Raw genomic sequence first — 25408 nt, 5'->3', positions numbered from 1 at the left:
CAGTAAAAACTGACTGTAAAGCTTTTTTATACTTATTGCTAGATTTATTTTCCGAAATGTATATAGTGTTCTTTAAAATTTTCATTTCTTTTCGCATTTTAATTATGTTGCGTCGTAGTTTTCGGTTAACATCTTCTAATTTTTTTACATCGATCTACTCTTTCATTACATTTATCTAAACATAAAGCTGGACATATCATTGATGTATTAATCTCAAATGTATCATCAATCACCTATAAAATGTATTTCAGAATTTTAAATATATTCAAGTATGTTATCTTTTAGTAAATGTTATTATTTCAATCTTACCTGACATTCTTGTTTTTCAATATCACTAATGGATTGTTTCAATTGAATGTTATCGATAGATAACATTTGATTTGATTCAGTAAATTTAGTTGTACATGAAGCTGAATATATTGCTGAGGTATTACATTTAGATACATCATTAATCACCTAAAAAATTTGTTTTACAACCTTAAATGTATCTAAATGTTATCTTTTTGGAAGTTTTATTATTTTATTAACCTGACATTCCTGCTTTTGAATAGCAATAGATTCATTTAATTGAATGTCGAGAGGTAGATATGATTCATTAGAAGCTGTCTTATTATTTGCTTGATTATTTTCTGTTAATACTTGTTTAATATTATTTTCCATTGGTTTTTTTTTTAAATATCCAAATATTGTAGGATATGCATTTGATTTCAATTTTCGTACATCAGTTCTTGATTCCCACATATCTAATGCAAAATGTACTTATGTGTACAATAAAAAAAAAAGATTAATTTATTTAATTATTTTGTTACGAAGAAAATAAATAAAAGAAAGCTAAAGAATTATTGAAATAATTTGGTAAAATCATTTAGGGCTAATTACCTTAATCTTGACACATTGCCAAGATATCATAATCCTGAATATTTAAAAAATTTTAAGCCTTAATAATTTTAATATCTTTGAATTACTAAATTAATATTTGAGACGTGCACATAATTAGTGTACTAATTACATACATATAAGAATGAAAAAAAAGTTTATAATAACTGTATTTTTAATGAAACACATTTTATTAATTTTTTAATAATAAATTTGCACATATCATTTAACCTCGCAAAGAAAGGAATTTGTTGTGGGCATCCAATTTTTTACACCATTTCCCCAACATCTTTCACTAACATTTTTTGCCCACAAAGCACGACGTTCGGCATTTCGAGGAAATGTTTTCATTATGTAGCCTTTAGCTACTGAATTATTACAAAATGGGGCTGCACACCCAACCATTTTTAATACAGTTATATAGTCTACAAAGCAGTACAGAATACATCGTATACATGTATGCACCCGACGACGCGTATAGGTACAATTTCATAGGCTGCGTTCACGAACTCAGTTGAGTGAATGAATACATTGGCTGCATTCAGCAGAACATAAGCGAAAAAAACTTCCAACAGTTGCAAAATAAACATTCTGCTGAACGCAGCCATTGGTTGCGTTCAGTAGAATATAAGGCTGTTTTTTCATGCAGACGCTTCTCAAATAAGAATAAAGGCTTAAACACAATAGGCACAGGCAAAAGGCACAGAGAATAACAAGCTGTCCAATCAGAACTCTGGGATATAATACACTGGGATGGAACTTATCATCAGAGCTCTGATTGGACGACTCGTTATTCCCTGTTGCCTGTTGTGTTTAAGGCCAGGTTCATACCTTGACAGAAAAGCGGAAAAGCGGAAGTCTACAGTAGTAAACAGTACATTCGCTTATTTGCTTCTGTCTTTTAGCGAGTTCTGATTGGCTTCCGCTTTTCTGCTTTCCGTTTTTCCGTTTTCAAGATGTGAACCCGGTCTAAAGTCTTAACAACGGCTACGTTCAGCGGATTCAACAGTTGAGTGAGAGGTCTGTTATTGGTGTATTCTCTTGGATCATCCAATCAGCATTTTAGATCTAGAAGAATATATCAATAGCAGCAAGCGCTCAATTGTTGAGTTCGCTGAACGCAGCCAATGAGGTCTGTTTTCTGAACTAGTGTACACTTTTGAAACTTAAAGTGAGATAGAGATACGTTTGATATTTGTTTAAAGCGAGAAAGAGAATTTTAGAACAGTCTAGTAGTATAGTGCAGGGCTTCTATTCTTGAAAAATATCGCATACGAAAAACTATGGAAATGCTATATAGTATGTAACACATCTTACAGTATATTTCTCTAGTTTTTCGTATGCGATATTTTTCAAGAATAGGGGCTCAGGAACAGAAAACAGACCAGAAGACGTCTTCCTCAAATGATTTCTAATCGATTCCATTTATAAAACACACATTAAATAAAATTGCTGTTCGCTAACTTGACGCATGATAAAATTTGTTAATAAGAAAAATATACGTCGATGTGTCGCATTTTATCGGTGAAATAGCGATCTCATCGGAGTTCAGACTTCATTTTTTTAATCAACTCATCAACACACATGCGACGTCACCGTTGTCGAAGTTGCCAACTTCACGGCGCTCGATTAACAAGAATTCAGGGATCCTCTCGATATAATGATAATAAAATAGTACTAGTAATAGACAATTTCACGACTCGCACGACTGTCAACGGATACTGACGGAGGCTTCGAAAATGCTTTGGCAGACGCGCGCTGATTTCGTTGGCTTATTCGTGTGATTCGGACTGACTCGGACTCGAAGAGTGGAAGAGTCGTGAAATCATGTGGCCGATGCGATCGGAGATGACTCGCGACGAGTGCAGGAAGTGCCTACGATGCCTCGGTAAGGTTATGTGGGCTGAATAATAGCCTCGTTTAACGAGCGAACCTCATCGATGTGCTGCCTTTCGATTGCGTTCCGACTCTCATGCTGTTCATAAAAAATTATATCGTGGACGCAAGGCTGCTCTCCGCTGCGTTCTTCTGCTGCAGCGACGGCGACGTTACGTGAAATCATGATTCTCACGTTGCGCGTTTCTCACTGGACGAAAAACTGAGTCCATCAAAAATTCTAGAGAACCAATGATGCGTTCAGCAACAGCGGACATGGCTTGGCATGGAAGCATAATTTTCGTCTTGTATTTACTTATTAAACACAGCAGTTGATCTTTGTGTCGAATGGAAGTTGACAATTTATTTAATATGAAATACAACATTGGAAGACATAAGCCCAACGTCTGGCATTCTTCTGGCAATGCTGGCAGAGTCTGGACGCTGTGGCTATTATTTTATGTTAATATTAGAAAACGACCTTTGTCTTCTTTAGATAACGCGTGGAATTAGACAGTACATTTAATGGTAAATTATAGCATATATAGTTTTTATTTTAAGCTTATGCCTTGTGTGTATATAAGAAGATAGTCATATATAAGTAAAAAAAAAGTTTTTTGATTATCTACTACACATGGACAATTTATACAAATATTTTATGAATAAAGGTATAGAGATATATTTAATAATATATATGCTTTTAGTATTTTGTGTATTTTATGTTTTAGTTTTTTATTGCTTAGTTTTCATTTTTTAGGATATAATATATGCAATAATATTTCATGATATATAATATCATTAATTTATTCTTATGACACACTTTTTGTGACTTTTTAACATTTCTCGTAAATTTTGAATTTTTTCGCGAAAAGACATTTGTTTGGAGGTAAAAATATCCATTTTCATGTCTCTAATCAGCTATATCTTGAAAGTGCTGTTCATCTGAAGAATGCTGTGTTGATCGGAATAAGTAATTCAAAGGCGGAATATATTGTATGCAAGAAAACTTTTTGGTCCAAGTTAAAAATGATATGCTGACAAGGAGAGATCTCCAGGTATGTATTACGCGAATTTTGGAAAGTTTGATATTAAGATATATAGTTCAATATTCAGATGGAGTTTGTAAAAATAATATGTATAATATTCAAGTGTTGGGCTTAAGGCTAAAAGATTAGAGTTATAAAATTTCAAAGTTCGAAATTATTGCACGTGTTATGGATATTAGAAAATGGCTGAATCTCGACGAAAATGTTTAATCACAATTTCTAACAAGGGAACCAGATATCCTTTCGGATTTTATCAAGCTGAAAATATATTTATACTGTAAATATATAGTATAATGCATGTTAAAAATATTTAATGCAATTCATAAATATTTGTGAGGAAGTCAAAGTAAGTTTTCAATATTTTTGAGCTCACAATAGACGCTATGATTAGATGCTACAGTCCATCCTCGGCCATTTGCTCCGTTACATGTGTGGTCATTCCAAACTTTAAAACTTTGTGACTCCTTTGATTTATTGGTATCTGAATGTTACATATTATTTTTATAAATTAATGTTAAACTTTACATTTTAATGTCAAACTTTCAAAAATCCGTATGATACCTGACTCTTTCCTTGTGAGCACAAAGAACAACATGTAGCGTTGTCGTGCAGCAAAATGACCTTTCGGTTTCTCAGTAAATGAATCAGTTTTCGTCGCTAAATGATTCCTTTTCGATTTCGTCGACCAAGTGATTCAACTGAAAATTATTTTTATTTTGATATTTTTCTTAGTGAAACAATCATTTTGAAAGTGTAACATTTAGTTGTTAATTTTACAGCATTCATACCTTTAAAGTAGAAAACGCGTTTTTTCTCGCCAGAGAAAATATATATAGATTTATTTATTTCTTAATAATATTTTTAATAATTTTTTAAATTTTGTTATCCATTTTGTTATATGGGCTGCGTTCCATTATTCACTATGAGTATTAGAAACCTATAGCATAGGTAATATGAACTATAGATTTCGTACTTGTAGTGGCAGTGAATAATAGAATGATTAGATGAAAAATAAATAAAACAATATTGGATTGAATCCAATATCCAACTATATTTTTCTGGATAGCTTAACAATTTATTTTATCACTACAGCATTTGGTAACAGTTGTTTCATCTGGTTGGTGAAGATTATAAAATAACATACCATTCACATCCTATCAAATGTTCAGAAGGGCCTTTTTGGCATAGTTGTTCAGTTTTGCTTTTATGTTTATTATTAAATTATGATATATAATATTTCATAAATTTTGATAAAGATCTTTAAAACTCTTTAAAGATGCAAAAAAATTGGAAATTTACTTAAAATTAAAATAATTATACCGGAGGGCTAAAAAAAGACTAAAATTTTTGCACACATTTAATATACTATTCTATAAAATATTGTATAAAAAATATTTTTATAATATACAATATTTTTCTTTAATATACAAAAACTATGAATGCGATTACGTAATACAAAATTGTATATTCTGAAATATATCACATAGAATATTACAAAATAATGTTTATTTTTTATCTAATAGTAAAATAGTATTATAATTAATAACAAAATGGATAAAAAGAAATAAATATAATAGTGCATGGGCTGCAAAATTAATATTACTAGTATCACAAACCGATTGTTTCGCTGAGAAAAACATGACAAATATAAATAATTGTATTATTTTAAAAATAAATTCCTATTATTTTATTGATTTTTGCATTCATACATTTTCCTCTTCATTACATAAAGTTGTCTCGTTTTGGATTCGAAAATATCTAGTCATTATGCAAAATAAACGAAATCGTGGGTCGCATCCGATTTCCTTTATCATTATAGGATTAATATAAATTTTAGATTTAGATAAATACATTTTATAAAATTAATAACATTTGAACATGTCATAATTCATTTTTATATGATGTATTAATTTTTATATGATGTTCTGACATATGATCTTTTTATGTTACAGAATTAGATGCTTATGGAAGTATGGTTTCTGTTCTACGTGCTCAAGGTCCTTTCACCAACGAAAAACAGAAATTATTGCAAGAACTTGCTAAAGTATTACATATCTCCAATGAAAGACACCGTGCTGAAATACGAAGAGCTGTGAACGACGAGAAACTTGCAACAATTGCAGAACAGTATGTATTCTATATGACAGTGAACTTGAGAAGTTTACAAGAAAATAAAGAGATATTGTTTAATATATAAAAAAATGTTGCATATAATGAGATTTAATGAAATTATAAAATAAAGTTTCTTATATATCATTGTCAAATACATTGTAAAAGATTGAAAGACTTTTGTTCGTTTAAATAATGTGAATTTATTGTTATCCAGACTTAATGGTCCAAATACTGGTATAGATTGGACTCTTGAAGGTCGTCGATCTATTCCTCTTTTGCCAAGATTGAAGGCACGATCTGCATTTACGACATTAGCAAATAGCCTATCCTTTACCACTGCGATTGCAAACAATAAGGAACCTGATAGATGTAATATTGTTAGACAATCTGAAAATTCAACAGGTTAAATGATAATTATAACAATGGCTTATATATATTTATATTTAAGTTATATTAATTAAGTTGATTATGTGTATATATATATATATATATATATATATTAGTGTTAACAGCTGCTGAAACTGAATCTCATCCTAGCATAGAAATGGGAGAAAGCTTATCTGTTGATTCAAAATTAAATAGTTTAGACATAGAAGATCTCGACAACGGTAAAACCTCACAAGAAGTAAGTAAAAATATAATAAATTTATTTAATTGTAATTTTTTAATTAAACAATTGCATTATATGCCGCGCGCGCGCGTTGTGTGTGTGTGTGTGTGTGTGTGTGTGTGTGTATTATTACGATATATATTATATGTTTATTTTATTAATCATGTTCTTTGCATAATTCATAGAATTCAAATTTGATCGGAAATGAGACGATAGATAATAAAGATGTACTTGATAAAGTTACTGAAAAGTCCAAGGAGTCCTCTCGAAAACGCAAATCTCCTTCTCCGTTGCCGATGGCACCACCGAATAAAGTTCTAGTAATATCTGAGCCATCGAACCATATTTTGCGGACTTCTGAAAATAAGCAATCACAAGTTCTACAAGTAACCAAACATCAAAATTTTGCGTTAATTAAGGTTAACGAGACCTCAGGTTGGTTTCTTTTACTTCTTTCTACTTTTATGTAGAGTCGTAGAAAGCAACAATATCACTTCTGTATATATTAGATAGGAAACGAACATAGAATGATATTGATTGTTGATTTGTTCAACGTTTCGCGCGCGAGTTAAATGTTTCTATTTTCATTATCTCAGCGAGAGAGAGAGAGAGAGAGAGAGAGAGAGAGAGAGAAAGATAGAGAGAGAAAGAGAGAAGGAACAAAAATAATACAATCTGCTCAGTAACTAGTTGTTTTAGTTCATTCTTTTTGGTTTTCTTAACTCTATTTCATTCAACAAGATGATGGAGAAGCGTTTAGCTCGCGAGCAAAATTGGATTGGCCTGTTACAAAACTAAAATGATATCAGTACCTGAAAATAAGCTGAGAAATTAATGTAATCGAAAAAAAAACATCTACATGATGTTTAAAAATGATTGCTTTTTCTAAATTATGAATTATGCGATAAAATGGAAAATATGCTTTCTTTTTTGGACAACAATAAAATTTTTTTATAGTGCCGAAGGATTTGCAGATTATTGCCGTGTCGTGATCCATTGTTAAATTGTCAACATTTCGTGAACCTTGCCATTCGCTTCATCAGGGTGAGAAACACCCTGATACTAATACCAATATCAGTATCAGATAATCCGCAAACCCTTTGGTACCTCTGAAGAAAATGTCCATGAAAGCCTCAAAAGTATGATAAATCTTATCAATATATTTTTTGTATGTTAATTTTCAATTATTTTTCGTATTAAATTTAGATTCTGTGGAGAGCACAACAGTATCAGAAAAGCCGAGTGAGTGCACCACAGTTTCATTAAACAAACATGTAGTTGTTACTTCCGTATGCACAAATCACGCCAGCAATCCTAAGATGGCAGTAAACACTGACCAGAATAAAATTAATACCAAAGTAGTGCCAGCAATATCAAGCTGTATATTGAGTATAAATAAAGTGCATTCAAGTAAAGACACACAACTTCAAGATAGCACAAGTATGTACCTGCATCTAATTTACAGTGTGCTTAATTTCATAATATACATTCGATTTCTATGCATTGTAACCATCAAAATTTCTTTTGCTATTGCAGATGGTACACAAAAAACTCAACCTGATAATATTAACTCCATGTTATCTGATAATATTAGTTCAAATCCATCAACTACAAAAAACTCTATGACGCTTTGTGACCCAATAATGCAAAATTATACTAGAATGACAAGTAAGATGATAATTTATAGATATTTATTTGTAGTTGAAGAATGCTTAAAAAATATTGCATGAAACATCTTACAATTATTTTTATAATTGAGGTATGTAAAAAATGTAGATAATCTAAATTCTAAATAAATCTTTAGCTCGACTTACACAATCAATGCCCGTGTATCCTGGAACTACAGTATCGAGCGGACCTGGGCCACCTCAAGTTAAACAAGTTCCCATAACATTAATGTGTACGAAACTGCCATCGGAACAAATTGTAACCTTTGATCAATCCACTGCCAAAACGGTAAATCTAAATGCGAGAGAGAGAGAGAGAGAGAGAGAGAGAGAGAGAGAGAGAGAATCAGTTCTGTTTAATTTTATATTAAAATTGCTGCAACAGAAAAATAATGTAGAAACACACGTTTTATCAAGAGTATATTATTATAAAATATATGTATATTATTTGTTTTAGGGTATTTTTCCCAAGAAAGTTATAAATATGCCTCATTATAACACTAAATTAAATAAAGCTAACGTAATCGTTATCCAGAAGGCAAAATCCGTAACACTATCACATGCAGGCAAGGTATTCTAATAAGTATCAAGAATACAAAGATAAAACAAAGAACAAAACTAAAAGTTGAATACTTTTCATTATATTAATTGCTTTACTGACCATTTTAGGAAGTGCTAGGGAAAGTAATAATGGAAGGAAAGAATCTGTGCGTTACGAGCCAACATAATGCAAACTCGATCAACGTTCAACCCCATCATATTTCTCTGAATAATGGAGATCAAACGAAGACTATGCTGCCAACTGTAAACTCGCCACAGAATGCGGAATCTGTCAAAACGAATATAAAGGTAATTTATTATATTTTACTGCTATTGTCTTGTTTAGTCCAAGCCGTATATATATATATATATATATATATATATATATATATATATATATATATATATATATATATATACCTATAATTATATTTTGCAGTCTGGAAAAACGGTCGTGTCAGTCACGCGTTTTCGGCATGACGTTCAGGAAAACAAAGTTCTCTCGCAGTTTTTCGATTCACCTACCATTGTTGAGGCCAAGACTTTGATACAGGATATAAATGCGTGTTTGCCAAAGGAAGAATGCAATAACGATAAAAATACGATCGATCGAGAATCATCTCTAAAAACAGATTCCATGATTACTTCCATATCGGAAAAAACACAGCACAGATCAGTTCAGAGTAATAGTAATAATATCGAGCATAGGTATTTTATTATATATTAACAACAAATTCTTGATATCAAATCTTAAAGATTTAATGAACGTTTTAATAAATTAATGCTTTTTTTCTCTTGTAGGAAAAATAATGATATTAAAGCGAATATAAATTCTCAGGATACGAATCTGCTAGAATCTTCAAAATCGTTGGGAAGCAAGGAAATACTGGTCAGGCCAAAGCAAGTACATGGTATGCACAAGTGTAAAAGAAGATATATACATATATATATATATATATATATATATATTTTTTTTTTTAATTAAATTTAATTTTAATCAGAGATGAGATGCGTCATTAAAATCAAAACAATGAAATGTGAAAAGTCTATATTCAATTACAGATGATGTTGAAGATGATGTTCGAATAGAAAAATCTGACGAAAATATCGATACGTTTAATGCGACGTTAGAATCGACAAATAAAAATTTGCAGAGCTTCCAGTATCTAATGGATAACGACGAGAATAATGATTTAGAAAAATCATCGAGATCAATGGAGACCGTAAACCAGATGGACGAGCATGATGACTCGTAACAACTAAAGATCTCGCGTTATGCGTGTCGTAATTATAATTACACGACGGCAAGGCTGATACTTTCATTTTGAAAGCGTACTGACGTATTTATCATGTATAAGTATATATGTGTATATGTTTCTATTTATATGCACACACACACAGACATACACACACACACACACACACACACACACAAACACGCGCGGGTACGTCTATTTTAACAAGGTTTATATACATATGCTATGTTCAACATTTGTTGCTCCTCGGAAGATTTTGACGATCTCGAAATTGAAAATGATCTTTTCATTTGCGATTATTATGTGTACAAAATGAATAAGACAATTAGATTCATCTGTTAAGAGATCATTTGTTAAGAGATTCCGACATTTGAACATATTGATTGATATTAGTACTGTATATAAGTGCCAAATTATACAATCTGCCATTAATTTATATTTTTGTAAAGAACCATGCGCGTTTGTTCATTTATCTATCATAATCCCAGTTTGCAATGTAAATTATTTCTTCATTAGCTTTTAGAATTTATCTACTATTTAACAAATTTGACTGTTGTTTTAAAAATTATCAAATTATTGAATCAAATGCAATTATTGAATGTTACATAGCGAAAGGAGAGGTAACTAGGTGTGTCAAATTACATACACACTGGAAAATCATTTTGTACTTCTGTTTGTAAATATGTAAGACATTTTTGTAAATGTGATATTATGATGTTAAGTATTAGAAGTTTGGTTTTGTGAATCTGTCACTTGCTCATACTACTATCGCAGCAGCATTGTAAATATTTTGTAAATGTACTGAATATCTCAGATTATTCTGAGAAAAGATGTTGGGTGGATATATAACATACTTCCTTCCACCCTATCGCCATTAATAAATTGCGAATGTTAATAAAAGTTTAATGATAGTACTAGTTATTAATAGCGAAAAAGGGAAGTATCGTTTTTTGCTATTTTTTAATAAAACTTGCTCATATAGAGCAACAATTTGCTCTCACCTAAGAGAGTGTAACAGGAAAAGGCTATATTTTTTGTAAATGAAATAACACTGCCCTTCGAATTGCAATATCGATGTACTCTATTACTTAGAGTACTTAGACTTTACTGTATTTTATGCAGTATTTTCGCCAAGTTGCAAAATACTTTCGCCTACATTCTTATTGTATGAATTTGTAAGCAGCTAATCTTTATCAATGTAAATTGAGATAATTACATTTTTCAATTAAGTATACTCGGCATGTACTGATTGTGAGTGTCTCAGATTTTTCGTATCAAAAGATGGTAGCAGTAACTTTTCGCACTAAATCTAGAAATATAGCAATCAGAAAAAACGTTACAATGCATTCTTTATCAGAATGACTTAAAAAGAAATTAAAGCGAATAATTTAATCCTTTGCCTTGTATTGAATGAGATTCGTAGTACGAATTATATAAGAAAAAAATACGAGAATGGTAAAAATTGTGAGATTGCCAAGCAAACTGTTTATAAAATAAAATCATATCTACAAGCAATGAAAAGATCTTTTTTATTATATTGTTCTGTTTTATATTATAAAATTTATATAAAATGTATGTATAAAAAAATAAGTAATTTTATATTGTTATTGAATATTTGATATTTTTTTTATAAAACAATGTTTGAAAATTTTTTACACGATATTATTGGCTACCAGATGATCGGCAAAGGGAGATTGAAGTATTGCCAGACGTTTATTGTTCCAGCGCGCGAACAACTTCATCCCTAATAATGAAACGCGTGATCACAAATTAAATCGTAAGGCAAAGGATTAATTAATATTTTAAAAATTATTTTTCATCAATTATCAGTTAACTTAGATGAATCTTATTTTAATAATTTCGATGTAAAGCTTTGTTATCGAGTAATATTGTATGTAAAAGATAATTTTAAAAAATGCGCACGTACAGTATCCACTCAATGGCAATACTCTTATTTAGGAATAAAATTTATAAATGAAAATTGATGCAATAAATCAGAGATACTCTGTTTTGTATATATGATAATACTAGTGCAAACTATGTACATATACAATAATATTTACAGTTAATTGCAAAAAAATAAAAATATTTAAACGTGAATAAACTGATCGTTCGTTATATCTTTGAACATTTAATAATCTTTTATATATATATATATATATATATATACAGTCTTTTATATGTATATATATATATACAGTATATCTTCAGCCTACATAAAGTTCTTTCTAGTATAATGATAAATATATATACATATGTATACATTATATATTATATATATATATATATATATATATATATATATATATAATGTATACATATGTATATATATTTATCACTATACTAGAAAGAACTTTATGTTAGGCTGAAGATATACTGTAATGTTATGCTGTTAGAAAGATTTACTCCAGACATAGAGAACCCATTGTCTAAAATCATAAATTTATTTTTATCGATTAATTTAACTAAAAGAGAGATTACACGAGTTTCCAAATATAGATAATGAACATTACCTGAGCAAACTTTATTATTTATTATGAATTAATTTTATCAAACTGTTATACATTCATATAAGAATTTTGTAAGGATTGAAGAGTATGGTATATTAATATTACAAAAGAATTTCTTATCCTTAATTATATTGTTACGCCCGTGCCGGGTTGACTTGAGCAAGTCTGTTCGAGTGTAACAATATTATTATGAAATATCTTTTAATAATCCAGCAACTAATATGGGCGAGGTGGGCCGCCGCGCATCAAACCTGGAGGAGGACCTCTCATGCCAGGTGGTCCCATCGGTGGACCACCACGTCCTATAGGTGGCATTCCAGGTGGCATACCTGTAAGATTGCAAAAAGTATGTACATACGCACACTTACACTTACACTTATACGCACACACGCGCGCGCGTATATATATATATATATATATACATATATATATTTTGTAACTATTTCTGATTATATAATTATTAGGTGTTGGAATTAATTCGTAGCGTTTTACAAGTGATGGGAAGTACTTTCATTAATGTATTTTTTAATGCTCATGTGAAATAAATAACATTCTTTCATTAAAAAACGCTACGAATTAATTCCAACACCTAATACTATTATATAATTTGTGATAATTTTTTAAATTAACACACATAAAATACTACTAATATATTGGACCATTTTTATAAATCTCATTGATGAAGAACTCAAAAAGATACTAGATTTATATCAGATATATATATCATAATAGTTGTATTTAATAGAAAAATAAAAAAATCATAAAATTTTTTTAAATATATTATAAAATATGTGTTAATAAGTATCGAATAAAAAAATAAAAATACCATGTATCCTAAATATTGGAATATGAATTTAGCAAAGGAAGAAACAATCGCTCAAGTTATTCTTAGATTATAAAAAAATAAATAAATAAAGAGAAAGGAAAAATAACGATATCTCAAGAGTTGTGAAGTTTTTTAAGAGTAAAAAAATCTTACCCATCATTCCAGCTGGTGGTCCCATCATGCCTGGTGGCGGTCCACCGACTGGCATACGTGGTGGACCACCAGGATGTATTTGAGGTGGTGCTGAGACCTGACCTCTACTGCCAGGTGTCATGATTTGTTGGGATGGGCCTCCGACACCCCTGACTGGTCCCTGAAGTCCTGCAGGTACACCTGCAACGTTCGCAGGCATACCTCTGCCAGCAGCACGAGCCATACCTGGTCCTGGTGCAGCTCCTGGGATCGGTACTCTAGGCAATCCTTCCTCGGGAGGCGGTGGACCCTCTACAGTCAAGGAAACAATATTTTCGCCACGGAGAAGCACAAAACCCAGCACACGTTTTTCTTCTCTCTCCGGTTGCTTCGTATTTTTCGGCTTGATCTTGCGAAACTCCTCACAATCACCAAGTATCAGATTCATATGTTTATCAAAAGCTTTGAATGTACCTATAAATGTTCTAGAATCTTGTAAGATGATCCTAACTCTATAGTTAATATGCTGTAGCATCTTATTATTCTTGCCAATCGTCTGAAAAATAATAATTTGTTATTTAAAATTTATATCTCTTAATTTATATATCTTAATTTCATTTATTACAGAAACTTTTGCTCAGAAAATTAATCCAATATTTTGTTTGGTTAGAAATGCGAGTTTAAGCTTCAAACGCAAAAATAATTGAAAAGGATCACAAATCGAGAAAAATTTTAAAGATTATTATGTTATAAAGAATTAATAATGATTATTATTGTTACTTACCATCTTGGCTGATTGTTGATTTTCAACGTAGAGCACAAAAATTAGTTGTGAAAAATCCGCACGGAACTTTTACCGCATAACCTCTTCCGACATGAAGAAGATAAACCGCCAAACACGACACTATATCAATTGTACCTAAAGTATACCTATGGTATAAATATATAATGGATGCTTTCCATTTCATGACACAAATCAAAATTGCCGGGGGTAGTGAAGGGTTGATTCTTTTTTATTCATTAAAATTTTTTTTATAACTTTAAATTAAATGTAGCTTGCTTACAATTAGAAGAATTTCAATTTTATTCAAATTGCAAATTGATAAAGTAACTTAGTAACGCATTGGTTTGCCATATTTTAGGAAATCCCGTCCTATATTTGAATACTTATATTTGTGTTATTTTTAAATTTCTACAATATAATTAAAATTAGTTTTATTTAAAGGTATTAATAAATATAAATTTTTTACATTACATATCGGTTTTGAATCGTGAAAGCTCTGCTTCTTTGCATGTGACGATACAGAGTAGAGTTTTTATGGATATCGCTCGTCGCTGATTTCTCATATCCGGTGTGCAATAGGCATTAAGGCTGTATTTATAGGCTGTGATCAAAGTCTCGCTACAAATACTTCGAAGCGTTGATGGATCAATTAGAAGAAAGAATTTTACAAATTGACCAATTAAAAAACGCTTCAAAGTGTTTGCAACATCGCGTTGATCATAACCATAGTCGGTTTTTATTTTAAGACCATCTTAAGTATTGTCTTAAGATGTTAAGACGATTTTCTGATCGATACCATCTTAAGATTGTACTTAAAACTATCTTAAATGTAAAATCTGACTATGAATATAGGTAGAGAGAAAAATCTGAATCTCTATTAATTTGATAGATTTTTTAGTTATTTTAGCAATTTTAGCATTTTATTTTCATCAGGAGCACTGCAAAAAATGGACATTATCGTATAGTTTACATTCATTTTTTCAGAAGACAGTAACGCGTGGCGATATTTTGTTTCAGGAGAAAGGCCCTCACGTCCTCTCTCATGTTTTTCTTTTTGATCATGAAGTATTTTGATATAAATATATAACTATATATAAAATAACTATATATAAAATAAAAAATAAATAATATATTATATAATATAATAATGTTATTAATATATTAATTATAAGCAATGAAAATACGAAAAAACAGAAATTGAAGAAACTATCACTATTGTAAAATCTGATATTTTTGTAGATTTTAATTTATGTGATTATTTTAGTTTTAGAGCAATTTCGATTAATTAATTTATAATTAATTGACAATTCAGTTTTACATACATGTTGTTAACATATGTATAGAATTATTAATTTTTAGTTTCGATACGTGCAACGATCATTATATTGGGTCATCTAAAAAGTATCCGCGGTACTTTGTCACTAGATATATGACCGTCAACACACATCTAGTGACAAAAAACCGCGGATACTTTTTAGATGACCCAATATATAAAAAATGCAAGTATCGTTGCCAAAAAAAAAATTTCCACGGTAATTTCACATTTTTCGCGTAAATGTGCTGCATTCACGATCTATAGAAAGATGAATGTTCGATAAGTTCAATGAAAAATCCATTCGGCTTCGTTGTCACTCTCTGTCAATTTGTATGTAATAACTTTAAATATTATAAATAATTTATGTAAATTTCGCAAGTATGCGTGTCGAAGGAAAGCAAACTGTTCAAGTTTTAGTTGCTCCTTGCAAATTGGACACCATTAATCCTATCGTTAAACATGAACAATCTCAACGAGCAGACAATTCTAGCTTGTACAGAAAAGTAAAAAGAAATATCATGTAGTATTAAAAAATTTATTACGCAAGATAATGATATAAGTAACACGCGAATTTAATTTTTATCTAAGATTTTGGATGAGCCGAAGTGTTCTAGCGGAGACAATTTGTCTTTTCAATCTTCAATAGACGTGATTAATGCGAATGAAGTTCTGAATACATTAAGCGAAACTAAAAATTTAGATATTGGAAAATATGATTCATCCACATCTAAAAACAATATTCAACAACTTGAATATGTTTCGTGGAAGTACAAAAATCCGTATAGTATTTCTATTACCAATCATATGGATTATGGAAAATCTAGTCACACATTAGGTAAATATAACACCTTAATACAATAATAGTATTATTTCATTACATATTAGTAATTTATTATTTAATTTTATTATTTAATAAAGTCATGATAATCACAATTTGTGGTAATTATGTTAGTCAAGTAATCATTAAATTTCTTTATTTGTTACTTATTGGGATATTATAAATCTTTTTATGTAATAAAAATTTTGTTTGTAATATCAATTCTTGCGCTAAACACATGTAATTAAAATGTTATATTGATACAATTTAAAAAAAAATTTGATGTAAGTTGACGTAATACACATAAGAAATATTTTTTAAAAAGTACAAACACTAGATAATCGAATTATGTTGTAACATTGTAGAGAATGTTTTCAAAGAGGACGAGCCTCAGGAAGGAAGAGCAAAGCAAAGCATTCTCTCCAATTGTCGAGAGTATTTAGCTACCTATCAGGAATCATGTGGTACACCACGTACCGAATATTCCTTTGCTGCTTTGATTGTAGTAATGGCTCAGGCTACGGCACGATCTTTGTTGGGACTGATATACATGATCATTAATGTTGTTCCTGTTATTCAGGTGGTTATATAAGCGCTTTTCTAAATATGACAGCAAATCGAAAGTAAAGGATTAAACGTGTATCTCTTGAAATATTCCAGATGTTTTCTTTTATATTGAGATTCGTGTTAGACAAAATAATCGAGATACGCAGAACCAAGAATATTCAGCAAGTAGCTGTGAAACTCACAATTTTCATCATACAATTGCTCAGTGTGTACGTTTGCCTTATATTTATACTTGGCTTTATCGTTTTGCCAATTGTACAAATGGCAATTGGTATTGCAATTAAATTTGTAATGAGCAATTAAAATGCAGTATTATATTGTAAAAGACAAATAAAATCATGATAGCGTTAACCTTACAGAAATTCTTTAATTGCGATTTAATCTTTCTTTGTACAAATTTATGAGCACGCATAACAATCTTTGTTAATCATTTCTTTACAATTACCTTATATGATAAAATTCACGAATCAGTTCGAGGACTGACTAGAAGGTAATGAAATTGAGAAAAAGACGCTTAATAAAAAGCAGCTAAAATGATTGAAAACACTAAGAAAATAGTGTTCAGCTCGATAGTGCTTGCCGTGGCCCATCCGCATTCCAGCTCCGTTTTTAACAAATTTGACAACGATATGTTGTTTTTATTCAGACAGAACGTCTCGCGGATATCGTCATCCCAACCATTGTCCCAACAATTAAATTCGTCGCCCTCCTCTCGCTCGAAATTATGGAATTCGTCGTAAGAAATACATTGATCCTCTTGATATTGTCTGTGCTTCCTTTGCCATATTTCTATCCATCTATGTAAAAAGAAATTATTATTGCTCATTAATCTTAGGAGATCAATTAATATTTTGCTAATCAGCATATAATAAAGAATTAAGTTACAAAAAGAATAAAACTTAATAAATTTTAAAATCAAGTAAATGTATTAATTTGTCTTCTGTATCCATATTTTGAAACTATAATAATATTACAGTTTACTACAGTTAATATATGCTTTGTTTCTTTTAAATCTATATTCAATGTTTAAGTCTTTTACTATAACAATTTGATTTTATTGTATCATACCCAATATCGCAATCGCAATTGACATGACTATTCGCTAATCGAAGTTTCATGAGGAATCGCTGGCCCGGTACTCCCGGTTTGTAACTGGATGATGGATTATGCAATGATCGTATATCGCTATCACGGATTTCCACGGTTACATTACGCACACGCTGTGCATTTCTAAATATTTCTCGCGGCACAATCGCCACGCTGGTATTGTATAAACTGAAGTGAAGATGGGGATTTCGCATACCCTAAAAAGTTACTCAATGTATACTTAATAATATTTAACATTTTTAAATAAAATTCATGACTAATTACTTTTATTAAAATTTAAACTTTACGATAATATATAAAATTATTATAGATAGTTCTCATAAAAATTAAATAAAATTTAATAAGTTAATTAATTCTGAGTCAGAATTATTTTGATCCAAACAGTTAAATTTTCGTTTAAATAAAAAATACGTTCATGAAAAAATGCATCAGAGATTTCACAAAAATCTTTTAACTATGAGTTAAAAAACGAAAACTTACGTGTAGTATCTCTGGATGTATAGTCTTTAAAGCTTTGCCAATCAACGTAATATTGTATAATTTGTAAGGCAATTTCCCTCTCATTTCTTTCTCTAGATTGGTGTCATTTTGAATCTATTACAAATATTATATGTTCAGTAAATCTAATTTTTATACGTACGCTATTCATCCAGTACTCACATCAATGAGCAAATGTTTTAAACCATGGTTATATTCTAGGATGTTGGGAAAGTTGAAATTCTTTATACTATTGTACGCAGTAATGTGTAATTTGCGGAGTTTGGTAGCTTTGCAAAGTGCTCCTGCCTATAAAAATCGATTCGTATCTATGACGAGATCTTGCAAAATTTGTGACATGCAAATTCGAAATATAAATACAATCTTACTTCAAAGATTGACAGACTGAGTTTTCGTATATCGAGCTCTTCGAGACTATCAGCCACACCAAGAAAACTAGTATTTGTAATAGCAGTAATGGGATTGTTCGCCAAATTGAAGGTTTTTAATTCCGGTAATGTGTGAGTAATCAACGGTATCACTGTTAAATCATTATAACTTAAATCTAAATAATGAAGAGATGTAAGATTGGACGACATTTCCGGGGAAATCGATGCCAACCCATTATGTGCCAGATTTAAAGTTTGCAATCGTCTTAGAGGCAACTCTGGAATCTACATTACGTATTATATGCTACTGTTCTATACGCTTTTTGCATAATAAAATACTTACACTTAAGAGAGAAATATTGCTCAGACCGAGATACAAAAGTGTGTCCTCTAAACCGTAGAACGTTCTTCCACGGCTTTCCAAAATAAGTTGTTTATTGTGGCTTAAGTCAAGATGAGTTAGATATGGTAGATCAGAAAATACGCCGTCGTCTAATCTAACAAGTCGATTATATGATAGATCTAACCACACAAGACCCTATTGAAAAATAGTACATTAAAAAATATATAAATATAATGTATATATATATATATATATATATATATATATATATATAAAATCTAATGTAATAATACATAATACAATCTATAATATAATTACTTAGCAGTAAACAATTAAACATAGTTAATAAAAAAAATAACTATCTTAGAGTTCTACTAAACTATTCTCAGAGTAATAAACTTACTCTAAGTCTGAATATCGTATCAGTGGTATGAATTCCCGATAGAATGTTCCAGGACATATCCAAATTTACTAAATTTGCAGTGGAAGTCACCGACATACTTTTGACGGGCAGTCTCGTGAATTGATTGTGCGAGAGATCAAGACTTTCTATATCAGAGTCAATAAACATATTGTCCGGCAGTGTTCTCAGCTTATTATGAGACAAATCCACGATGCGCAATTTTTTTAAAGATCTTAAAGTCTCTGCTGGGATGTCTGTGATTTCGTTCCAAGAGAAAAGTAACACTTGCAAGTTGTTTGTGTTCTTCAAGCAATCAAAATATATCTCTATCAACTCATTATGTCTCAGGTCAAGCCATTGCAAGTGAGGCATATTGCCAAAGACATTCTGAGTGATGTTTCTTAATTGATTGTTTGACAGATACAGATGAGTGAGTGAGTACTCGACCGGCTTGAAATAATACTTTGCAATATCGGAGATATTATTGTAACTCAAATCCAGAACTTTAATATTCGATTGCACATTACCATTAACTAAAAGTAAAAATGTGGAAATTAAGAATATTAAAAATAATGACAGCTATAAATAAAAACAGTTTAATAAATAGAGAAAAGTAAATAAAATAGAGAAAATTAAATAGTTTAAATAAAATAAAACAGAACGAAATGATACAAAATTAAATTTTATATTCATTATTTATAATTTCTAAATTGAAAAGTTAATATTCCTTTTGAGATTTATTAAACATGAAGACTGTAAACTCACCGACAGATGAAGATATGAAAGAGGTGCTATTTATCCATAATCTTGAAATTTCATTATGGCTAACGTTAACTTTGAATGATGATAATGTACCCACTTGATCGAACGAGGCGAAGTCAAATTCATTAAGATTGTTATATGCGAGATCAAGAAACTCAAGATCTGGTAAATTCTAAAACAATATATTCATCAATAATATATATTATTATAAAAGTATTTTTTTCAAATCATTAATTTATCACTGAATTTTTATTTAGAACAAATACAAAATAATTAACGCTTATAGAATTATTTTTTAACGATAAAAATTATAATTTTAATTGCATTAAATTTTAAAAATTCAAATGGCAGAATTTTTATTTTTAATTAATTCTAAATTGATTTTAGTTTAACAAAGATTTAGCCTGTATGCATATATTAAATTACTTGAAAGGCTTCATCGGTGATGTCTCTAATCTTGTTGCCGCGCAGATTGATGTATTTAAGTCGGTTCATATTTATAAAGGCTCGTCTTTCGATCCTCTCAATGGTATTGTCCTCCAGATTAATTGTCATTAAAGCCGATAAATCGATGAATGTATGAGTTTGCAAATCCCTCACTTGATTAAAAGCGAAGTTGATTTCTTCCAGAGTTGAATGGATGTCACCCTAATCAAATAATTTTTTATCATATAAGATACATGTCATATAAAAAAGCAATTTACCTGAAAGGTACCCTTCAGTATGCTATCAATTTCGTTATCCTGAAGCTCAATGCGTTTTATTCTTTTTAAAAAATGAAAAGATGTAGCAGATAAAGATCGTATCTTATTATTGCTAAGGTCAAGATGCTGCAAATTCGTTAACGATTTAAATGGCTGATTTGGTATTTCAGAAATTGAGGAGGAGAGACCATGAGACATCCTTAATGTTAAAAGAGAATAGCCCACCTATATATAAATTAAAAAAAAAATTTAGGCAACTTTGTATTGTTTATATAATTTTCTTATTATACATAGTTAACATTTAGGCCGGTATTCATAATTGATTCTTATATTTAAGACCAATTTAAGCATAACATCTTAAGATGTCATGAGCCATGTCAGATTCGTATTGCATTTTAATACATTACTTAAAATGATCTTAAAATAAGAATTAATTATGAATATCGGCTTTAATGTTACAAATTAACTTTTATAAAGATTTAATTTTTCTAACTTACTCCTATAGCACAAAGTTGCACAAAAGTTGCAACAACACTGTTGCAACATTGCAGCAGCATTGCATGTTGTAGCAATATTACAGAGATTTTGCAGCGATATTGATGCAAATTCTGTGCTGTATGGGATATTAAGTTCAAGCTAAGAAAATTTAATAAGAATAAAAAATTTACCTCCGAGAAAGCATCATCATCTATAGTCGATATCGAGTTTTCAGAAAAATCAAGATACTTGATTCCGCGAACATGCATGAAAGCGTGATTTTTTATCGTATTCAGATTACTATTAATTATCCGTAATTCTTTGATATCCATACCAAATTCTAGAAAATCATTCGCCGATAAGATTGCCTGTGGCATTCGGGAGATCGAGAGAAAACGCAAATTTCTCATTTGTCGTAAGTCTTGAAGGGAAATCATGCCGTTCTGCTTGCCACTGAGGTCCAAATTATACAAATATTGGAAGCCACTAAAAACTTCAGCTAAAAGTACACATCGTGAGAATCATGCTTGTTTTGTGTCCATCAATTGCAAAAAATATGCACTATTTACTTGGCGAAAATGTGTTGATACGATTCTCGCGGAAGATAAGCGTACGCAGAAGATCGAATTCTTGAAATAGACGATTAGGAAGCACAGTTATATTATTTCCTGACACATCCAATAACTCGAGCGACGATTCCAAGCCGGCTAAGTTGGCTGAGTTGATCTCCAGCAAATCGCAATCGCTCAAATATAGCTCACGAATGCGCGAATCTTTGAACGTACCCTCCTTTAATTTTGCAAATGTTTGATATATAACTATCAACGCTATTATTCAATAGATACTATTAGGTGTTGGAATTAATTCGTAGCGTTTTTAATGAAAGAATGTTATTTATTTCACATGAGCATTAAAAAATACATTAATGAAAGTACTTCCCATCACTTGTAAAACGCTAATATATCTAATATTATCAATATAAGATATTATCAATATAATCTTAATTTCTTAAGTATTTCTTTCAACTTCGTGATGTGTTTTGATTTAAATCTTATCAAATTATATATAATTTTTTAATTTATCATCATACCTCGATAGTCATCAAAGGATTGCCTCTAAGATATGTGTGGTTGACCTTGTAAAAATGTTGAAAATCACTGAATGCGAGAGTTTCGATCTGATTATAATCCAGTTGCAATACATCCAAAGACATCTGTATACCCCTGACCTCCGGTTCCTGTTGAGCGTGCAGCATTTTCGATATCTTGTTGTAACTGAGATCAAGAACCTTCATACGTTTCAATGAAAACAATTGGATATACGGCACGTATGTCAGTTGATTGTCATTCAAATAAAGATATGTCAGGTGAGCCATCCCATCCCTGAATACCGAAGAATCAATCTCTTTCAAACTATTTTCTCGAAGATCAAGGATCTCTAAATACGTGAGACTAACGAAGGCATCGGCTGGCAATTTCTCAATCGCGTTTTTTCCTAAACGTAGAGTTTTCAAAGAGTTCTCCAAACCACGCCAATTCTCCGGCACAATGCGAGATATCTTGTTGCCTGCATACAAAATTATGCATGTGATAATATTACACTTTTCAACTTATTATGTTACATAAATTTTTCTGTATAATATTTTTAAAGCTATTAAAAATAATAATACAGCTATTATAAATAGTAATACTCTCTCTTGTATGCAATCTAAATAAATATTCTGATTAATCTCTCTTGTATTCAATCTAAATAAATGTTTTGTCTAAATAAATGTTCTGAACTTATTATTAGATGCTAAGAAATTCGGTACATTTTTATTTAAAAACTTATTCAATTAAGATTGTATGTAAAATTATTACTAGAGCCCGGAGATTAAAGTTCTGAGATCGTGTCAACTGTAGCTAGTTATCCCCATTACACTTAATCGCGGCGCCATCGCTATGGCTTTGAATGAGTGACAGTAGGGAAAATCGTAAAGAACTCGCTACGGTTGACTCGAATCGATACGTCGGTCGGCGAATAATCCGGATTCTTAATTATTACAAACTTTAATTCTATATGACATCATGCTTTTAGATTATTATAAGTGTAGATATATCAATAGATTTTTCAAAACTATAATTTGATACAATTATATTTGATTTATTTCGATAAAAGCGATAGCGAATACCTGTGAGTTCGAGAACTTCCAGTTTTTGTAAATGTCTAAATGATTTGCTCGGTATGCTTGCAAGTTGATTGTAGGACAAGTCAAGCATCGATAATGATCTTTCAAGACCTAGAAAGGCTTCTTCTGGAATATCCGCCAGAGGATTATGCTTAATCTGTAGTTGATAGAGACCTAAAATATATAAAACATTACATTATTTTGGAAAAAAAACATCACGTATTCTTTACATATCTATGGGTCAAATGTATTTTTACAACTAAAAATACATTTAATATTTTAAATAATAATAAAACATTTATTTCAATGTTATCTTAAAAAATAAAAAATGTGTATAAATATTTTATTAAAGTAAAAATGCTGTTTTTAAATTATATAAAAATATGATTCGTAATGAAAAAAAATATAACACGAGATAAGATATGTAGTCTGTGATTCTTCATTTCATCGTAATATTAATTAGTTCAATCAAATACCAGTATTCATAAGATACTGTGGCTGCAGAAACCTTAGCCCATTGTTTTCCAGTTGCAGCATATACATTTTAGATGAATTAATCGGCTGCGGTATTCGTGGCATCGGTACACTGTAGCATGCCACTCTGCCAAGATCCGGCATGGCTTTCGAACAAGTGCAAAGCGGATTAAAGAAACACGGTGGATAGTGGACCGGTAGCTCGTGCATTCGCGCCATAGACGCCCACATCATCAGCAACAGGGTGATCACCAGCATAGCGTACGCAACCTTCACCAAAGTAAAGAGCTTCTGCAAATCATCGATTTCGCATATTGGATTCGTTCGAAGGTGACATCGTGTAAGGACAGAAACTCTTTTTTGTTATAAGTAAAACATCTATCCAAATATAAAGTTCTCCAAACATTAATAATTATTTAAAAATGATGTGATGAGTAAATGTATTGATACGTGCTGCCTCAATATTATACGAATTATTAGAAATACCTGTAATTTGCACAATTAACCACATTAAACAAATCATTATTACAATTATCATTATCATTTTGAATGCTTGAAGATTGAGTTTCTAAGCGTCAATTCATATCAAATATCGTGTGTATAATTTTAATTATTATAATTATTCAATTGTGACAATCTATCATAACTTTGCCATCCATTTCACTTTTCTTGCTTCAAAAGTTCAATAAACTTTCTTTATATAAAAATCTTATTGTGCTTTTATAATCTCTCATACAAGAGAGATATCATCCTTTTAAATTTTCAAAACAGTACACTTTGTCTCTCTTTGTTTTTAATAATAATTATTCCTTATGTAAAGTACTGCCGAAGTCTTCAATAGCTGTAATACGATTAATGAAGACTACATTCGCAGACGAGTTACAAATAGGAATTTTACCATGCTCTTTTAGATTGTCCTCTGTTTCTTTCCGTATATTCCTTCGCCAACATCGAACAACAAACACTAACTGATCGTACGGTGGACAGACACATTCGATCACCGTTGTTCGCCCGATAGGGCTTCGCGTGCACGCTGACAGTCCCAGTGCTTCTCTTTACCCAATTATCAACATTATATTTCATTAGACAGCGATCGAATAAAGTTGTGTGCATAAAGCCATTTAAAAATCCACTCGTTGATGTCTGTAAGTATATTTAAATCACAGTCAGAA

The 25408-nt window shown here is 30.6% G+C and overlaps 5 protein-coding genes across 14 annotated transcripts; 2 read left to right on the top strand and 3 right to left on the bottom strand.

Moving 5' to 3' along the window:
* Positions 1-78: 78 nt before the first annotated feature.
* Positions 79-1216, bottom strand: LOC105148565 (uncharacterized). 4 transcript variants are annotated; one of them, XM_087416899.1, is made up of 5 exons: positions 1108-1216; positions 880-913; positions 529-743; positions 310-456; positions 79-233 (listed from the first exon to the last, which is right to left on the bottom strand). In XM_087416899.1, the coding sequence occupies exons 3-5, from the start codon at positions 739-741 to the stop codon at positions 126-128; spliced, it is 468 nt and encodes a 155-aa protein (XP_087273025.1). In that variant the 5' UTR covers positions 742-743; positions 880-913; positions 1108-1216; the 3' UTR covers positions 79-125. The 4 variants fall into 4 exon arrangements, with proteins under 4 accessions (XP_087273025.1, XP_087273022.1, XP_087273023.1 ...); XM_087416896.1 differs by having other exon boundaries at positions 529-758; positions 1108-1213; XM_087416897.1 differs by lacking the exon at positions 1108-1216 and having other exon boundaries at positions 529-758; positions 880-1101.
* A 1230-nt stretch (positions 1217-2446) lies between these two features.
* Positions 2447-12086, top strand: LOC105148575 (uncharacterized). 4 transcript variants are annotated; one of them, XM_087402701.1, is made up of 13 exons: positions 2447-2764; positions 5750-5924; positions 6124-6278; positions 6413-6534; positions 6705-6954; positions 7726-7959; positions 8056-8187; positions 8324-8475; positions 8644-8757; positions 8856-9035; positions 9166-9434; positions 9528-9637; positions 9789-12086. In XM_087402701.1, exons 1-13 carry the CDS (start codon positions 2704-2706, stop codon positions 9980-9982), a joined length of 2148 nt encoding a protein of 715 aa, XP_087258827.1. In that variant the 5' UTR covers positions 2447-2703; the 3' UTR covers positions 9983-12086. The 4 variants fall into 4 exon arrangements, with proteins under 4 accessions (XP_087258827.1, XP_087258829.1, XP_087258828.1 ...); XM_087402703.1 differs by having other exon boundaries at positions 2450-3279; positions 6124-6311; XM_087402702.1 differs by having other exon boundaries at positions 2450-3806; positions 6124-6311.
* Positions 12087-12491: 405 nt separating this feature from the next.
* On the bottom strand, positions 12492-14380 carry SmB (small ribonucleoprotein particle protein SmB). Its single transcript, XM_011060360.2, has 3 exons — positions 14235-14380; positions 13472-14006; positions 12492-12821 (listed from the first exon to the last, which is right to left on the bottom strand). The coding sequence occupies exons 1-3, from the start codon at positions 14235-14237 to the stop codon at positions 12709-12711; spliced, it is 651 nt and encodes a 216-aa protein (XP_011058662.1). The 5' UTR covers positions 14238-14380; the 3' UTR covers positions 12492-12708.
* Positions 14381-14705: 325 nt separating this feature from the next.
* On the top strand, positions 14706-17236 carry LOC105148576 (uncharacterized). Its single transcript, XM_087403097.1, has 4 exons — positions 14706-16052; positions 16138-16384; positions 16732-16946; positions 17027-17236. Exons 1-4 carry the CDS (start codon positions 15930-15932, stop codon positions 17234-17236), a joined length of 795 nt encoding a protein of 264 aa, XP_087259223.1. The 5' UTR covers positions 14706-15929.
* Positions 17237-17280: 44 nt separating this feature from the next.
* chp (leucine rich repeat containing G protein-coupled receptor chaoptin) lies at positions 17281-25407 on the bottom strand. 4 transcript variants are annotated; one of them, XM_011060362.2, is made up of 16 exons: positions 25135-25276; positions 24239-24506; positions 23766-23936; positions 22686-23161; positions 22165-22384; positions 21787-22094; positions 21119-21343; positions 20841-21062; positions 20418-20586; positions 19653-20185; positions 19250-19444; positions 18907-19191; positions 18701-18826; positions 18521-18634; positions 18002-18237; positions 17281-17730 (listed from the first exon to the last, which is right to left on the bottom strand). In XM_011060362.2, exons 1-16 carry the CDS (start codon positions 25135-25137, stop codon positions 17448-17450), a joined length of 3834 nt encoding a protein of 1277 aa, XP_011058664.1. In that variant the 5' UTR covers positions 25138-25276; the 3' UTR covers positions 17281-17447. The 4 variants fall into 4 exon arrangements, 3 of the variants coding, with proteins under 3 accessions (XP_011058664.1, XP_011058663.1, XP_087259214.1); XM_011060361.2 differs by having other exon boundaries at positions 24239-24527; positions 25135-25264; XR_015544155.1 differs by lacking the exon at positions 17281-17730 and having other exon boundaries at positions 18161-18237; positions 18521-18612; positions 24239-24527; positions 25135-25380.
* Between the last annotated feature and the right edge of the window lies 1 nt (position 25408).

The sequence above is a fragment of the Acromyrmex echinatior genome, chromosome 2, assembly GCF_024713525.1.
Source record: "Acromyrmex echinatior isolate Ae372 chromosome 2, ASM2471352v2, whole genome shotgun sequence".
Classification (NCBI taxonomy): Eukaryota; Metazoa; Arthropoda; class Insecta; order Hymenoptera; family Formicidae; genus Acromyrmex; species Acromyrmex echinatior.
Note: the sequence above shows the minus strand (reverse complement) of the source record. Positions and strands in the feature narration are given on the sequence as shown.

Coding starts and splice junctions, on each gene's coding strand:
- SmB (XM_011060360.2), bottom strand. Junction 12,822..13,471: donor ACCACCAGCTGGAATGATGG/GTAAGATTTTTT, acceptor GCAATCTTACAG/GTATGCCACCTGGAATGCCA.
- LOC105148576 (XM_087403097.1), top strand. CDS start 15,930: ATGCGTGTCGAAGGAAAGCAAACTGTTCAAGTTTTAGTTGCTCCTTGC. Junction 16,385..16,731: donor AAAATCTAGTCACACATTAG/GTAAATATAACA, acceptor GTAACATTGTAG/AGAATGTTTTCAAAGAGGAC. Junction 16,947..17,026: donor ATGTTGTTCCTGTTATTCAG/GTGGTTATATAA, acceptor GAAATATTCCAG/ATGTTTTCTTTTATATTGAG.
- chp (XM_011060361.2), bottom strand. Junction 23,162..23,765: donor GGAAGTTCTCGAACTCACAG/GTATTCGCTATC, acceptor TTTTGTATGCAG/GCAACAAGATATCTCGCATT. Junction 21,063..21,118: donor TACTGAAGGGTACCTTTCAG/GTAAATTGCTTT, acceptor TTATTTGATTAG/GGTGACATCCATTCAACTCT.
- LOC105148565 (XM_087416899.1), bottom strand. CDS start 741: ATGTGGGAATCAAGAACTGATGTACGAAAATTGAAATCAAATGCATAT. Junction 457..528: donor TTCAAAAGCAGGAATGTCAG/GTTAATAAAATA, acceptor CAAATTTTTTAG/GTGATTAATGATGTATCTAA. Junction 234..309: donor TTGAAAAACAAGAATGTCAG/GTAAGATTGAAA, acceptor TACATTTTATAG/GTGATTGATGATACATTTGA.
- LOC105148575 (XM_087402700.1), top strand. CDS start 2,704: ATGTGGCCGATGCGATCGGAGATGACTCGCGACGAGTGCAGGAAGTGC. Junction 6,535..6,704: donor ACGGTAAAACCTCACAAGAA/GTAAGTAAAAAT, acceptor CATAATTCATAG/AATTCAAATTTGATCGGAAA. Junction 8,188..8,323: donor AAATTATACTAGAATGACAA/GTAAGATGATAA, acceptor ATAAATCTTTAG/CTCGACTTACACAATCAATG.